This window comes from Pseudonaja textilis, chromosome 7, assembly GCF_049901715.1.
Source record: "Pseudonaja textilis isolate UNSWEBS1 chromosome 7, rPseTex1.2, whole genome shotgun sequence".
NCBI classification, from domain to species: Eukaryota; Metazoa; Chordata; class Lepidosauria; order Squamata; family Elapidae; genus Pseudonaja; species Pseudonaja textilis.
Window position 1 is genome coordinate 19,169,417 of NC_141996.1, and position 16,255 is coordinate 19,185,671.

The 16,255-nt window shown below is 35.4% G+C and overlaps 1 protein-coding gene across 3 annotated transcripts in view; it reads left to right on the forward strand.

The window, feature by feature from the left end:
• IFT88 (intraflagellar transport 88) overlaps positions 1-16,255 on the forward strand; it is a 36,361-nt gene that overhangs the window by 19,088 nt on the left and 1,018 nt on the right. For all 3 annotated transcript variants that reach the window (XM_026708874.2, XM_026708875.2, XM_087937143.1), the window contains 9 exons: positions 857-1,043; positions 1,864-1,972; positions 2,085-2,235; positions 4,339-4,454; positions 6,272-6,324; positions 6,425-6,490; positions 7,936-8,042; positions 9,905-9,965; positions 13,797-13,898. In XM_026708874.2, the coding sequence (XP_026564659.1) occupies positions 857-1,043; positions 1,864-1,972; positions 2,085-2,235; positions 4,339-4,454; positions 6,272-6,324; positions 6,425-6,490; positions 7,936-8,042; positions 9,905-9,965; positions 13,797-13,898 (952 nt within the window). The remainder of the gene's footprint in view (positions 1-856; positions 1,044-1,863; positions 1,973-2,084; positions 2,236-4,338; positions 4,455-6,271; positions 6,325-6,424; positions 6,491-7,935; positions 8,043-9,904; positions 9,966-13,796; positions 13,899-16,255) is intronic.

Consider the following 16,255-nt stretch of genomic DNA (forward strand, 5'->3'; position numbering starts at 1 on the left):
TGTATTATTTAATAGGTGCTTAAAAAGGATTACAATGATACCCTTTTGGCAACTTTAAAAGTTCCTTCCTTTACAACTGCTTGGAGCTTTGGGGAAATCATCAGAAAAATGCATGCAAGATATAAACTATTGATATGGAAACAGGGTTAATTAAATATCTTTTTCTGCTAATATTTAATTGGTCAGATTAAGGCAACATTGATTGGCTCATGGGTTCTCAGAGGAAGAAAGCAATGGAAAGAACCATGGGTCAGCTTCAAAGTAATTCTGAGGAACCGCAAGTAGAAATACTTGTGGTAGGCAAATGCCTGAAGAAAAAGATAACTGAACTGGATTCATTAAATTTGTAAGAATTTGATCTATTTAAAACCGTGTCAGCAAAATATTTAGAAAGTAGATATTCTGTTATATTGTTTAACCAATGGGTCATAATCTTAATAGGTACTAAAATCTAATGATAGTGTATGATTTTAATAAAAACTGAGGGCTTGAAACAACACTTAACAAATCTATGTATATGAATCTATATATAGCAAGAATGTGGTGCAGTGGTTAGAGTGCAGTACTGCAGGCTACTTCTGCTGACTGCTGGATGACTGCAATTTGGCAGTTCAAATCTCACCAGGCTCGTGGTTGACTCAGCCTTCCATCCTTCCAAGATCGGTAAAATGAGGACCCAAATTGTTGGGAGCAGTATGCTGACTTCTGTAAACCTCTTATAAAGGGCTGTAAAGCACCGTGAAGTGGTGTATAAGTCTATGTGCTATTACTATATCAGGAATTAAAATATATATATTAAATGGTTAATTTCCAAAGCATCAGCAACCAGATAAGATATGTTCTTTATTTAATTTAGGAAAATGAGATTATACAAGCAAGCAATTATGCAGACTTAGCCGTAAATTCTGACAGATACAATCCAGCTGCTCTGTCAAACAAAGGAAATACCATTTTCATAAATGGAGATTATGAGAAGGCAGCAGAGTTTTATAAGGAATCCTTAAGGAATGATTCATCATGTACCGAAGCACTTTATAATATTGGTAAGTCATGAGTCAATTTGGATTGCAATTTGAGATGATTGTAACTATGGATAAGAGTGTGTCATATTTAAAACTGGAAATTAAGAGATAGTTTTTGCTCTTAATTGGGGGTGGGGATGTCCACAATTGGTGGGCCAAGATAGTAAATTCAAATGCAGACCAAAGCCACCCCTCCTCTGAAGGAGTTTAGCTGCCCTCAGTAGGCAGCTCTTTCAGCCAGCACCCAGAGATGAGAGACAACAGGTGCAGCAGCAGCAGCTTACAACCTTCCCTGACTGCTTCCCCACCGACTTTCTGGGGAAGCCAGCAGAGAAAATTGCAAATGACAGTTACATGATTGCCAGGTGCTTGGCAAGTGCTGACCATGGGGGTATATGGTGGGCCATAAATCTCTTTCTGAGTCTATCATAATTCCAGACTGCCATTAAATGAACAGTCATAAGTGGATGACTACTTGAATGAAATTATTGTGGTTTATTGTAGATGCCTTAGATAAAATCAAAGAGGTTTTAAAACCTATAATTACCCCATTTTGGCATTGTGAGGGAGTGGGACTAAAGCAAAGCATCAGAAGCCCCCGCAGGACACTTTCTTCCACGGTTTCTAGTTAGCTCCATAAGATGCCAAAACTGCAGGCTAAGCTCCGTTTCAGAGTTTAGTTCACCATTTGTATGTATTTATAACATTTTTATTATTAAAAAGACTCCCCAAATGGATAACCTTCGAGCATGTGTGGGCTTGCATTTAGTTATATTATGGAATATGTAATTTAGCTCACTTTATTTATATTTTTCATAACAAATATGATTTCTTTTTGCAGGTTTATCATACAAAAAGCTAAACAGACTGGATGAAGCATTGGATTCTTTTCTGAAGCTTCATGCAATTCTCCGAAATAGTGCCCAGGTTCTCTTCCAAATTGCCAGCATGTATCTTTTCAACAAATCTAACGTTTAACACTATAGATCTCAACCATAGCACAGCAGTTGCAAGGTATAAAGGAAGTCCTCACAAGGTATTCCTTAACTGACCATATTTCAGATATGAATTAATGGAGGACCCTAATCAGGCCATTGAGTGGCTTATGCAACTTATCAGTGTTGTTCCCACGGACTCACACGCATTGGCAAAACTTGGGGAACTCTATGATAGTGAAGGTGATAAGTCTCAAGCTTTTCAATATTATTATGAGGTAGGTGTTTTAAAAATTACATTTCTGTGCCAGCCTTCTTCTTCCATGTTATCTGGGGCTTACTGGAATTAAAATCTGGTGCATCTGAGGGTTGTTACTGAGGAAGGGTTATCTGTTATATTTTCTTATATACAATAGGCATACTATATAAAATATGTTTACTTTGACCCTTTAAGTTGTCAAAGAGCATAATAATTAAACATTCTGATTAGTAAAAATAATTGTAATACTAAATACATTTTTATTAATCAAGAATATGGAATCCACAGAGAAAACATTTTATTCAGTAATACAGTAATTCAGTAATACAACAGTTAACTTTGATTTCTAACATTCTTCACATGGAAAAATTCTCATACAGGATTAAATGGATTGATTTCCCTTACACATATATTGTTATTCACAATGGTAATATGAACAATTTTTAGAAAATTTGAGATAATCTAGATCAAGAGAAATGGAGTGATGTATCCCTTATGAATATTCCTGGAATTTATGTCTAAAGGGCACTGGGTTGGGGAAGACTAATAAATCCATCACTACCAGAGATTTATTTTTTATAATGCTGATATATAATACTATTAATTTAAAGCTTTTCCAATTGTTAATCAGGTCTTAGTGATTTAAAATCCTGCCATGTTTAAATAGAATTCAAATAATTAAGAAATTGGACTAGTTATTAACATTAATATCCACAAGTTTAATACAATAATAGTAAAACTTTCCTATATCATATTCCTATATCCTACATTACTCATACATAAAAGGAGCCTCTCTTAATTCATTTATCCCTCTGTTAAAAAAATATTGTTTTTCTAAACCCCAATAATATTGGAGCAAGTTGAATTCCAGGGGGAATGCAATTCCAGAGAAGAGGACCACATTTAGAATTCCTCTCTCCAAAAACTTTGTAATTAACATTCTTTAACAAAGGGAACAATTAATACAGTTAACTTGGTTTTGGTGAAGTGTGCAGATTTATAGATAGTCCATGGCCTCCAGAGCCATCCACAATTGCTGCCTGATTATATGTGTCATATCTGAATTAGGCCTGTCTAAATACAAATATTTCAATTATAGAACGTTCACTTAAAATTCAATTTAACTTGATTAAATTTGCTATTAAATTATCCTCCCTGCTTTGACGTGCAGCTTCTTTATATAACACACAGAGAAACCTTGAACCATATTTTCAGTGTAGCCTTGCCCTGGCAACCGACATTTTGAATTGTCTTTCTCCTCAAGGCTCATGTTTTCCAGTGCATGAAATGGCCACTGTGTTTAGCTACCATAGGCTACAAGAGCTATTTTCTTACATTGTTAATAGATTTATGATACGTATAAATTTTGCTTATTTAAGCCAAACAATTCAGTCATAATTATTAAGCTATATAATTTGCTTACCCAAAATAAATTAGTTTTGTCTACTGCAGGGGTCTTCAAACTTGGCGAGTTTAAGACTTGTGAACTTCAACTCCCAGAATTCCTCCTCTAATCATGTTAGCTTAGGAATTCTGGGAGCTGAGGTCCACAAGTCTTAATGCTGCCATGTTTGGTTGGCTGTTGTCAGAAGTCTAAAAGGGTCTTCAAACTTGACAGCTTTAAAACTTGTGGACTTCAGCTCCCAGAATTCCTCCTCTAGTCATGTTAGCTTAGGAATTCTGGGAGTTGAAGTTCACAAGTCTTAAACTTGTCAAATTTGAAGACGCTTGGTCTACTGTATAGATTCAAAGGAAACACATTGTACATTGTAATTGTAATACACTGAAACAAATGTAATTATACTATTTTATTACAGTATCATTGACCAGTAAAAATCATAACTTGAGAAAGTGATTCCTTACTGCATGTTTAAAATACTTGAAAATCAAATATGCAAGAAATAAGCAATTTTTTAAATCAAATGTCATAATTTTTCTGTTAATTACAAATGGCTACATTCTCTTTAATGATTAATGAATTTATTAGTACACTACCTTTATACATTCATATATTATGTATTTTCAGTAGCTGGAGAATTTTACATAAAGGTTTAACCTATTCTAGAAGTGAAGTAAAACTTATCACTAATTTTACATTTCTTTCAACCCTTTACTTTCTTAGTCCTATCGGTATTTCCCTTCAAACATTGAGGTCATAGAATGGCTTGGAGCCTATTACATTGACACACAATTTTGTGAAAAAGCCATTCACTACTTTGAAAGAGCGGCTCTTATTCAGTAAGTAATCACAACACTTGTATGTTGAGAGTCATTTCACTTCTACAGGCATTTTCTGCAATATTGTTATCACTGATATAAATTAGGTATTGAAACTTGGGTGATTTTTCAATGTTTCTTTGATGCCTTTAAAATAGATGTACTATTATTTAACTTTAAGGAAAATTCGAGTAACTCTTTAAGCAATTAGAATGAATTGTTCTGGATTACAATTTTCTAGATTGGTTCTGATATAAAGAGGTCAGTATCCTTAAACTATTCCAGTTTAGCCAAGAATATGTGTAATATTTTGACTAGATTACACTGGGTTTATGTGATAAACATTAAAAACTTCAGTGGTGACAATAAAAACGAGAAAGGAATGGCTGAAAACATACTGTCTGAGCCAGGAGATGATAGATAGACAGGCAGGCAGACAGACAGACAGACAGACATGTTTTCTTCTTAAAGAATGTTGGGGTTGGGTATAATTCTTTGAAACAACTATTTTCTAAAACTATTGTTTTTCTAGAACCCAACAGTTATGATAGATTTTACAGTTTACTTCCAGTTTCCTCAAATTAGATACAAACTCTTTTGAAATAATATCATATTAGCACTTCCCATGAATTGGGTAGTAGAGATTCTGTTGATGGATCCCATGGTTTAGATTCATGCATTATATGAACCCAATTTTTTCAGGTATTGACTGTGGTATAAACCAATTGCTACCACTGAAATAAAATCAAACAAATCAGAACTATTTCATAAACATTTTTATATGAGAAAGATTTAGAATTGAGTGATATATTCCTGATTTTAATAGACTCACAGCTGATGCAAGTATTAAGAATTTAATAGAAATAAATTTAACAGAACTAAACCATTTTGCTTTTGTTGTTTTGCTATTGAAAGATGGAATCATCTTTTAAATGAAGCCTAGTCAGAATTTCATAATACATCAAAACATTTTATGATTTAATTATATCTTGGTAATTCAGGAAAAACACTTTCTCACTTCACTAGTCTTTTAGGAAATGACCAATAGAAAAGTATTTATTTCTTAATGAATGTAGATCAATAGAGGTACTTAAAAAAACTTAAAGCTTTGTTGGGCATTTCAAAATCAATAATCATAGATAAAGTAGGAAGTGTTTTAATTTTAAATTTACAGAAAAAAGACATTATAATAACTTTGGCTTCTAACTGTGCTTCAGATAAATTGTGCTCCACTTGGTATGTTACACTGAGCATTAAATGTATAATCTCAATAATTATCTCTCCTATTATAGAAATCAACTTTCTGGGAAATATGTTTGTGTTTTAAATTTTAAAATCAGTGGTTATATGCCAAACATAACTCACAGCATCTCTCGATAGGACTGCAGGAATATGAGTGCAAAATTTCTGGGATGCAATGTATAATATAAATTATGTGAATGTATGGTTTGACTTAAGACACAAAAACTGTGTGATGCTGAGATAATATAACCATCTAATAATTCATACACATGTGCTTTCTGCTCTCCAGATGAAGGATTTGCAACACATATGTTCTTGTTAGCTGGACCAAGTAGTGTTAAAAATGGTTGGAGTTCATCCACCCAGAATAGAGTACGATCTTCAGTGCTGTTCTTTTCAAATTACAAATTGGCATTGAAACTTACTTCAGATGCATATTTTTACCCTCCCTTAGCGAGAAACAACTTATTTGCTTGTCCAAGAAAATATTCACACTGAGCAGTTCCATTTTGATTAATTTCATCCATATGTTAGATATTTAAGGAAAGCTTTTCAGTTGCATTGCACTGTGATGTGTAATGTATATGTACTTACAGGCCAACCCAAGTGAAATGGCAATTGATGGTTGCCAGCTGCTATAGAAGAAGTGGTAAGTGTCCATACCTATTGCATTTTAGTTTTAATATTTTTCCCTGTCTATAATTTGGCATATCTGTCTGACCTTGTGTCCTTTATTTACTGGCTAATAGGTAACTATCAAAAAGCTCTGGATACCTACAAGACAATTCACAGAAGGTTTCCAGATAATGCCGAATGTAAGTAATTTCTCTAATATAATGCTCACTGCATTTTATAGTTATCTTGCTTTTTTGCTAGATTACTTCATATACAAATATTTGCTTTACTACTTAGGGGCTATCCTAGTCAATCTAAAGCAAGCTATCCATCATCTTGGTCTCTGCTGCACACACATACCTCCTGCACAAATAGACTTTCCAGATTTCTTAAGAAGGGGAAGCTCTCTTTGAATACAATCACTGCATTGCAGGGTATGGGAAAGGCCAGTTACAAGGGATCTTTGTATTAAATGCACAAGAAATCATTGGAAATACTCTAAAAAGAGTGAAAAGAAGAGCAACAAAGTTGATTAGGAGACTGTAGGCTAAAATATATGAAGAAAATGCTGCAGGAGTTGGGTATGTCTAATTTAATGAAAAGAAAAACTAGAGGTGACATGATGGCAGTGTTCCAATATCTAAGGGGCTGCCCCAAAGAAGAGGAAGTGAACCTATTCTCCAAAAATACCAGAAGGCAGAACAAGAAGCAATGAATAGAAACTAATGAAGGTGAAAACCAACTTAGGACAAAGGAGAAATTTCCTGACGATTAGAACAATTAACCGGTGGAATGACTTTCCTCCAACACTGGAGGTTTTTAAGAAGAAACTGGACAACCGCTTGTTTGACACGGTTTCCTGCTTGAGGAAGGGGTTGGACTAGAAGGCCTCCAAGGTTCCTTCCAGTTCTGTTATTCTGTTATATGGTAGGGCATCAAATGTGATAGAAAGCAAAATGGGGTTGATGGAAATTAAATTGCACTAAGTGGATTCTTCTGAGACTTCATAAAAATCTGTCAGGCACAGGTGCTTTCTAGAAGTACATTCTGATGTATGGTGTAGGAAGTAAGTGCTACAATATTTAATAGGCGTACCTAATAAGTATGTTTACGATAATATATTAACTAATTAAAAGTACACTCTTTAAAACTCTTTAATATATTCAATTTAAAAACTATCCCTCTTACTTTTCAGCATTTATTATAGAAGTATGAGAGTTTGGGAAAAGACATGCACTCTTTTATTAACAAAAACCAAAAGAGAATTTGCAGGCAGGATTCTAATAACTCCTGTTGTCTAAGAATTCAAATGTGGTGCTTATGAAATCTGCCAATTTAATGGCACAATGAAATATTTTTCCATTCAATTACTTTCCGGTTGGCAAGCTGGCATTGTCCAGTAGCTGCTAGCCTTCTTGGCCAGCAAAACGTCCATCCATACCCACAGAGATGGAAGAGAGAAAGAATCTGCTCCTTTACAGAAAAGGTTTCCCAGTCCATACCGTGTTGCGTTGTATTGTATTGCACACATGAATGCATTTTACTCCCTTTCAGTTGTTTCCACGTTTTTTAAAAGAATATTAGTGCTAGAAGAAAAATACTGCTCTTTTGCTATGATCTTAATATTGTGTATATTATATTCTAGGTTTACGGTTCTTGGTTCGACTCTGCACAGATATGGGAATGAAAGAAATGCAAGAATATGCAACAAAGCTTAAAAGAGTAGAAAAATTGAAAGAACTAAGGGAACAGGTATAAGTCATTTTTAAAAGCACAAGTTACTTAAATACTCTTAAGAATACAATCTGATTTTATTGTGTTACACCTTCAGACGTTCTCATAATATAATTCCACCAAAATAGCTTTTGAGTGCTACAGCAATGGTAAAAACTTCTCTATGTTTATGTTAACTCAGGACAATAAAAACATGCCAAAAGATAAATAAAAACACTTAGCACTTTGGTTATGGCTGTTGCCATAAAGGTCACAGCACATTCTTATCTGTGGTTCAACTAATGGCAAAGCAGCATGCAACAATATCATGCATGTCTGTCACTGTTTAAATTGTTTATAATCTCCTCCTCACCCACAGCTTTGGGAATGAACAAAGGAAAAAGCAGCCCTCTAATACTTGAGTCAAGTGGATAGAGATGGGCAGCTGTAGAAATTGAATAAATATATACATTTTGTAAATGTGCAGATTTTCTCAGCCACAGGTGTCAAACTCTCAGCATCACATTGCTGTCACATGACGTATCGCAACATTTTCCCTTCCCAGAGCTGGGGTGGGTGAGGTCTACACATGACGCATCCAGCTCGTAGGCCACCAGTTTGACATCCCTGTTCTAAGTGTTGTCCAAGGCTTTTTGTTATGGCATCCAGTGTGCTGATAACCACTGGGATCACTACTGGCCATATGCCATAACTTTTTAGAACTTGGATTTTTAGATCTTGATGCTTCCTGATTTTCTCCCATTCTTTATCTTTTATTCTACAGTCTCCCACCTGAATTATTCGTGCTTCCTTTCAGTTACTGTTATGTACCAAAATGTTATTAGTTTGAAATCAGGAATCCCACCATATTTAAACCTGTCCATTTTCTACTACTTCTTTAACTCTTTTGCCACTAATGTTTCATTACTGGCACAAGATAATTTTTATCTTTTTAATGACTCTGTGACATAATTGTTTTCATTTTGTATAATCACCTTGCACAAACGGAATATATGATCTACCTTTTCTTCTGCTTTTTTGCACAATTTGCATTTTGAATCATTCAATTTTTTAAAATTCTTGATTGCATTAGTTCAAATAGCTTGCTCTTCATGAGCCATATATAATAATAAATCATTGTAGATCAATAAAATATTTTTAAAGAAATTATTGAAGTTGTTTCTGCATATCCCTAGATGTTCCCATTACTAAAAGAAGATATATGGTCCATCACTACAATAAAGTCATGCATTTATTAATTCATCAAATGAGATCTGTTCAAAAAAGGCAATTTTCATTCTCTATTACTTTTTCAAATGCCAGGACTTGCTCAAGGCTCACAATCCGTTCAGAGAAATATATTGTATTTTGAGGAGTATGCAGTAAGCTAGACAAATGTAAATGTATTCATCCTCCCAATCAATCCATTCTTAGCCTTAAATCTTATTAAGTAATCTCAGGAAGAATTGTGAGGTATAATTTGTGAAAAAGAAAAGTCTACAACTCGCCACAGGCAACTCACTAGGTTCAATTCACCACAGCCCACTCGCTGCAAGACAACTTGCCACAGGACAATTCGCTGCGGGACAATTAAATAATTCAATTTAATTATTTAAAATTATTTTACAAAATTAATTTAATCTTTGTCATTCACAAAGATTTTGTCATTTTGTACTTCTTTTGGCATCCTTTCTTTAATGATTCCATTCCACCATTTCTTTGATATTAGTATAACTCTTGTCCCGCAGTTAGTTGTCCTGTGGCAAGTTGGCCATGATGAGTTGTCCTGTGGCAAATTAGCTGCAACAAGTTGGCCACGTCAAGTTGTCCCATTCCAGTAAAAGAGTGCTGCAATAATTATTGATACTAAACAGTAATTCTGTCTTTTCCTTCATTCGTAGCGTGTCAGGTCTGGCAGAAATGGCAGCGCCCGTGCCCGCAGAGAAGGGAGTGCCGGAGGTGGTGAGTACTATTCTAATTAAGATTGGGTGAACGTGGCCATTTTTGCAATGTCTCAATTTAGTTTATCTCTCTTGCTCATCTCGCAGATCTGCCAGGCTTGTTTTATTGAATTTGGCAGGGTTTTTTTTCAACCGCAACACACAAATTTGTTACATGCTTTCATGTACAATCCACTACACATACACAATTTGCATAATACAGTATGTGCTTTTTACATTACTTTTATAAGTATTTAGTCTAATACAAATTCCACCACATCACACATTGCTTTAGAACCTGGGATAAATTTCAAAAGTTGTTTGTTATGTAACTTTTTAAAGAGCAGATGTTCAGTGTTCTCTCTTATTGCCATGCCATACTGCATGTTTTTAATTCAGATCATGAAACAATGCCATAGAAATTTGAGTGCTATTAGGGTATATTTTACCAGGACTAAAAGCTATGCCATGTGTTTCCATATTAATTGCCTTGCATCATGAAGTGTTAGAGCCTTAAGCTGTTATATATTTAATTTCAGCTTTGTTTTCATTTCTTACGTTATGCACTGTAATGTACATTATGAAGAAGTGTTTCTGAAGTACAATTGAAGGCTTGCAGATGAATGTTCAACCGGTGAATATTACACTTCATTCCTGGTGATACTTATTATACAATGGAAAACATTATTGCAATTAACAAGAGAAGAAATATTGTTTTCTCAAAGTCCTTGTCTGGAGATGAACCACTTCAGGGTTTCATTTGCTATTTTATTATATTAGTTTTCTGCCATGTGCTGCTGTATTCCAGAAGTCTCGGACTGTCATTTCCATCAGTAAGCTTGGCTTTAGTTTCATTGACTGGAAATAATGATCGTCCAACGTATTTGGAAATAAATAATTTTCAAAATATCACTCAGGCTGGTGGTGAACAGAAATACGATTGGATACAATTGCATGGTTAATGGTAATATTAGGAGTAAAGGCATTTGCTTGTATGGGTGGGTTCAGATGAAAGCTTCAGAATGCTCCCATAGAGCAAACTATGCAAATACAGGTCGTTTTCAAATTATGATCAGGATACCCATTGCTAAGCAAGGCAGTCGTTAAGCGAATCATTCCCAAGGTTACATCCTTTTTTCCATGGTTGTTAAGTGAATTCCAGCTGTTGTTAAGTGAATCATGCAGTCATTAAGTGACTCTGGCTTCCCCTGTTGACTTTGCTTGTCAGAAGCCAACTGGGAAAATTGCACATGGTGAGCACATGACCCCAGGATGGTGCAACCATCCTAAATAGATACATATTACCAAGCATCTGGATTTTGATCATGGGGTGGGGATGCTGTGACAATCATAACTGCAGGGACCAGGTGTATGTCACTGTTTTCAGTGCTGTTGTAATTTCAGCGGCCACTAAATGAATGGTTGTATGTTGAGGACTGACTATCTGTAATGAAAAGTCCTGTCTATTCTTACAATGCTCTGTGGGAGACTTTAAGAACTTAATTTGCTAGAATCTTACCAGTCTTTTAGCAGGACAGAAGGGCACTATGTGATATCTAGTATTGGCACACAGAGCAATTGAGGGAATATCACTTGCTCATGCTGGCAGTCCTCTTGCATAACTAGTAATTGTACTTTCTCTGATTATTTGTTGGGCACAGATGTCCAAGGAATACCATAAAGGATTAGGTGCCCAGTGCTATAATCCCATGTGAAAAGGCACTGGACTTTATGTTTTGAACTCAGAAGTTTGTTTAGATCATACTGGAATCATTTATGTTTGGGTTGAATGAAAGAACTTTATCTGATGACAATATTTTTATTTTATTTTATTTATTTTTATTTGTCAATTGCTTACAAGATAATAGGTATAAGTATATACATAGTTATGAATACATGAAATGGGTACATATAAGAAAAATAAAAGAATCAATAGCACAGGGGTGGTAGGCACGTTGGTGCGCTTATGCATGCCCCCTACAGATCTCTTAGGAAAGGGGTGAGATCAATAGTAGACAGTCTAAAGTTAAAGTTTTTGGGGTTTGGGGAAGAAACCACAGATAGCCAGACTCATGCCCTGTGCCAGTTCAGCAGCATATAGAAATCTGTATATCTAATTTAACTTGCATGGAAGTAACATTTTTGTAAGCTTATTTTCTACCATTTCAGAGAGAAAACTTCTGTTCACAGAAATACTGTATGTTACATGGTATATTATTTACCAGCTGATAACGATCAGAAAAATAGTTTCAGTAGATGTTCTTTTAGGATCTTTTTTCATACTGATGACCTGGAGTATTGATATACCATTCCATATTTTCTTGTGCTCTCTCTTGCCTTTTGTTATTCTGCTTTCATTTTTTCCATTTTCTGGCTTGTCCCTTCTCCAAGTAAAACTCAGACACAGAAGTGTCAAGGTTTAGAGTTCAATCCTAGGTAGCAGCAAATGTTTCTCTCCCAGGGCGCAAAGAAAAAGTGTTTGCTGTAAAACTCTTGTCTGGTGTCAGGAAGGGCATCTGGCCAATAAACACTCAGCTCTATTCAGACACTCTGAGTCTACACCAAATTAAGGGATTACAAGGTCATAAAAAGGGAGGTTTTTTTATTGGGTGAGAGGAAGAGATAACTAAAGAGGGCAGGGATGAGAGAGAAGCCCTCTTGAAGTTGTTACAAAGGCAAATCTCTTAAAGCAATGATTCCCAAGCTTTTTCTTTTATTATTCAAACCTGCTTATCAAGAAGTCCTTTTTGCCCAAAATGGGTAAAAGAGTTTAAATCAATTTAAATGTCCCTTTTGTAATTGGGTTAATAAACCATTAGGGTTCATATGTTAAAGAAAAACCATTTTTAATCAATTGGGTAATTTACACAGGTTTGGGAAACATTGCTTGAAATTATGCATTGTGCTTCAGTCTGAAGAGACAGGAAGAATAAATGATTGACTGCAGACACTTTTATGCCACATATTTTATTTTTTTTCTGAGCAACATTCCACAAAAAGCAACAGAGAACTAAAACATCAAAATGAAAGAGTGGTATGTTTAAACTTGGATCTCTAAAATATATGGAAACAATCAATGTGAGCAGTCATTCAAATAAAATTCAGTCTCAGCAAAACTAAAATGCGAATAGTTAATTTAGCAACTTGTTAAGCAAATGGAAATAAATTAGTGCTTCTCTGTTAAAGAACAGAAACATGCAGTTTATGGAAGTATGTAATTCTAGTAAGAAACATCCCATCATGAAAATATTTGCTCCAAGAGAACCGGATTTAAGGAAGCCTCTTAAGGTCTTCAGGGAGTGTTAGGGAAGAACCTATGAAGTGTCATAATTAACAAACTAACATTTTATAAGATTCCTGTTGACTGATTCAGATAGGAAAAAATAGTCTTCCTTGGAGAAGAAGAGCATGACATCATGTGCACTATGCCAATGGTATTTATATCTTGCCTTTGTGGCAAATTATATTATGACATGCGTTATTGACATTATTGTCTCTAGGTGTTATATTGTAGTTAGGAGCATTGATTGTGAGCCAGGAGGGTTTGAAATTCAACTCAGCTTTGAATTCAACTGAATGTCTTAGGCAAGGCATGTAAGATCAGCCTTGGCTTTTGCTGTTTACCTTACAAATCAATTTATCCGTACCTGGAAGGATTACTAAAATAGTAATCCAGAACAGATTGATTCATAGTCAGAATCTGGTCATAGTTTCAAGTAACCAATTTGGTTTATGTCAAAGTAACTGTATGTGGAATGCTCTACCGTAACTTTGTAAAATTTCATATACACAAGACTTTGTTTGTGCTACATTGTTGTAAAATTATATTGAACATTATTCTCTCTTATGTCAGAACCTGGTAGCACAACAATTAAAGGAGAACGTCTGAGTGCGAAATTGAAATCTTTGTCAGGAACAAATGAGCCATATGAAAGTAGTGTTAATAAAGAAATAGGTAAGTTTGTGTCTACCGGTAATTATTTACTTTCATAGAATTGGTCAGATGCACAAAGAAGCCCAAAATTTACCTCTACGTCATTGGATAAGTAAGGTTTTATAATGGGAGGAAAGGGGAACTATTACTGTTTAAGCAATAATTCATATCAGAAAAACAGTATATAAAGCTACCGTTTGGACTTTTTCTAGTATGCAAAATATATCATCATTGCTGGACTAAAACAAATAGAAAGTAGAATTAAAACTGCCTATCAACCTAAAACTGATATCAAAGGGACATCAATAGCATATCTGGGAAGAAACATCAAACTAGATATTCCAGTGATAACACTTTGGTATTCGGAAGTAAGAAAGACTTACGGGGTGGGGGCAGGGGTAGGATTCAAAAATTTTAACTGGTTCTGTGGGCGTGGCTTAGGTGGTGGGCGTGGCTCGGTGGTCATGTGACTGGGTGGACATGGTTTGGTGGTCATGTTATTGGCTGGGTATGGCCAACTCAATATCACTCACATTGAGGCACGCATCTCCTCCCCTGGCCTCTCATGACTGTGGGGATGCTACAACAGTTGTAAGTGTGAAAAATGGTCATAAGTCAGTGCCATTGTAACTTTGAATGGTCACTCCACACAAGCAAAGTACCAGCAAAAGAGTGGGGGGAACTCCAGAGAAGTACCTGAGACAGGAAGTCTAGTCCTGCCAAGAACGTAATAAGGGTTAACAGAGAGGCAGTTTCTGTAAGCAACACCAGAATGTTTCCTTCCTGTCTTCCTTACAGGATTAGGCCAGTAATTTCTTCTAACAACTGGTTCTCCGAACTGCTTAGAATGTTAACAACCGGTTTTAGCGAACTGGTAGAATCCCACCCCTGGGTAGGGGAGTCTTCTGTTAAGTGTGAAAAAAGTGCTAAAATAAGATTATTCTTCACTTGTTTTGTAAAAAACCTAGGTTCTGGCAAATGACATGCCAATGCAAATAGAGACATTGACATAGTAACAGGCTATCTATATAGGCTGAAACATTTATAGAGACAGTGACTAGCCATAAAAAGGTACAAGTTACTTTTTTGTGTTTGATATGTCTAACCAACATGTGAAAAAATATCAGAAATGGGATATGTTTTCCCAGTTATTAATATAAAAGTCTTTCATGAAATCTCGACCATCAGAAAGGTTGATTGAAGAAGAGTCAATGCCTTTGAAGCATCTTGCTAGAGAAAATTATTGAGAATACTGTGGATATCAGTAGCAATAGCACTTGTAGTATACTGCTCCATAATGCTTTACAGCACTTTGAGTGGTTTACAAGTTCAGCATATTGCCCCCCAAAAATCTGGGTCGTCATTTTACCGACCTTCGGAAGAATGGAAGGGTGAGTCAACCTAAAGTCCTGTCAGGATCGAACTCCAGACCGTGGGCAAAGTTAGCTGCAATACTGCATTCTTACCACTGCGCCACCAATGCTTATAATGGACTACAAGAAGAATATATTATTCAATTCTACATGAAATTAAACAGGCTGCTCAGTGGGAATGCTGATAATGTAGCTTAAATATGTGGAGTACGTAAGTGGAGCACATAATATGAATCCTTGGAGAAGACCTCAGTCCTTGGAAGAATGAAGGCAATTGAAAAAGAGTGACAAAAGATAAAGTCACTAGTTACTGATACTGGAATGATTTTAGAAGACCTCAAAGAAGCATTGACAAAATAATCCTGGCAAAATAATGTCCATTGAATCACAAAGAAGCACCTGAATGACTGAACTGTCACATCAAAGTATAATTCACTTATGTAATCAATATAGCTTTATGAAATTCAGTCTTTAAATAGCATCAGGTATAATGTGTACTTCAGTAGTAGCCTGCATGTACATTCTGCAAACCTGTAAAATGCAAAGTGAGCTATATAAAATGTTTCTTCTTATGTATTAACTTGGAACAGCAAAAGTGAAATTTTCTCTTTGCAAATAATAGAGCTCCTGGATTGCCTATGGAAATGAAACTAAGATGTAGGATAAATTGAAATTAAATACATTGATGATATGCCCACAAAAAAGCTCATTCCAATTCGTGATGCTTGTCTTCATGATGCAGAAGATACAGTAGTCTTACTAGGAGAAAGATCTCGAAAATTTGATAGCACATGACATGAGATCCTTCAAGTTTGGAGAAAGGTGCATGACTACTTTCCTTGAACTGTGAAATGTGATTTATTCTAACACAGAAATAGAGGGGGACCACTAAGTCCAGCTTCTGTTGGGTGCAAGAATCCAAATTCAAACATGAGCAACAGATGGCTGTCTGGCCTCCATGTGAATAAATCTAGTGAAGAGAAGCATGCACTGGATAATTGATTT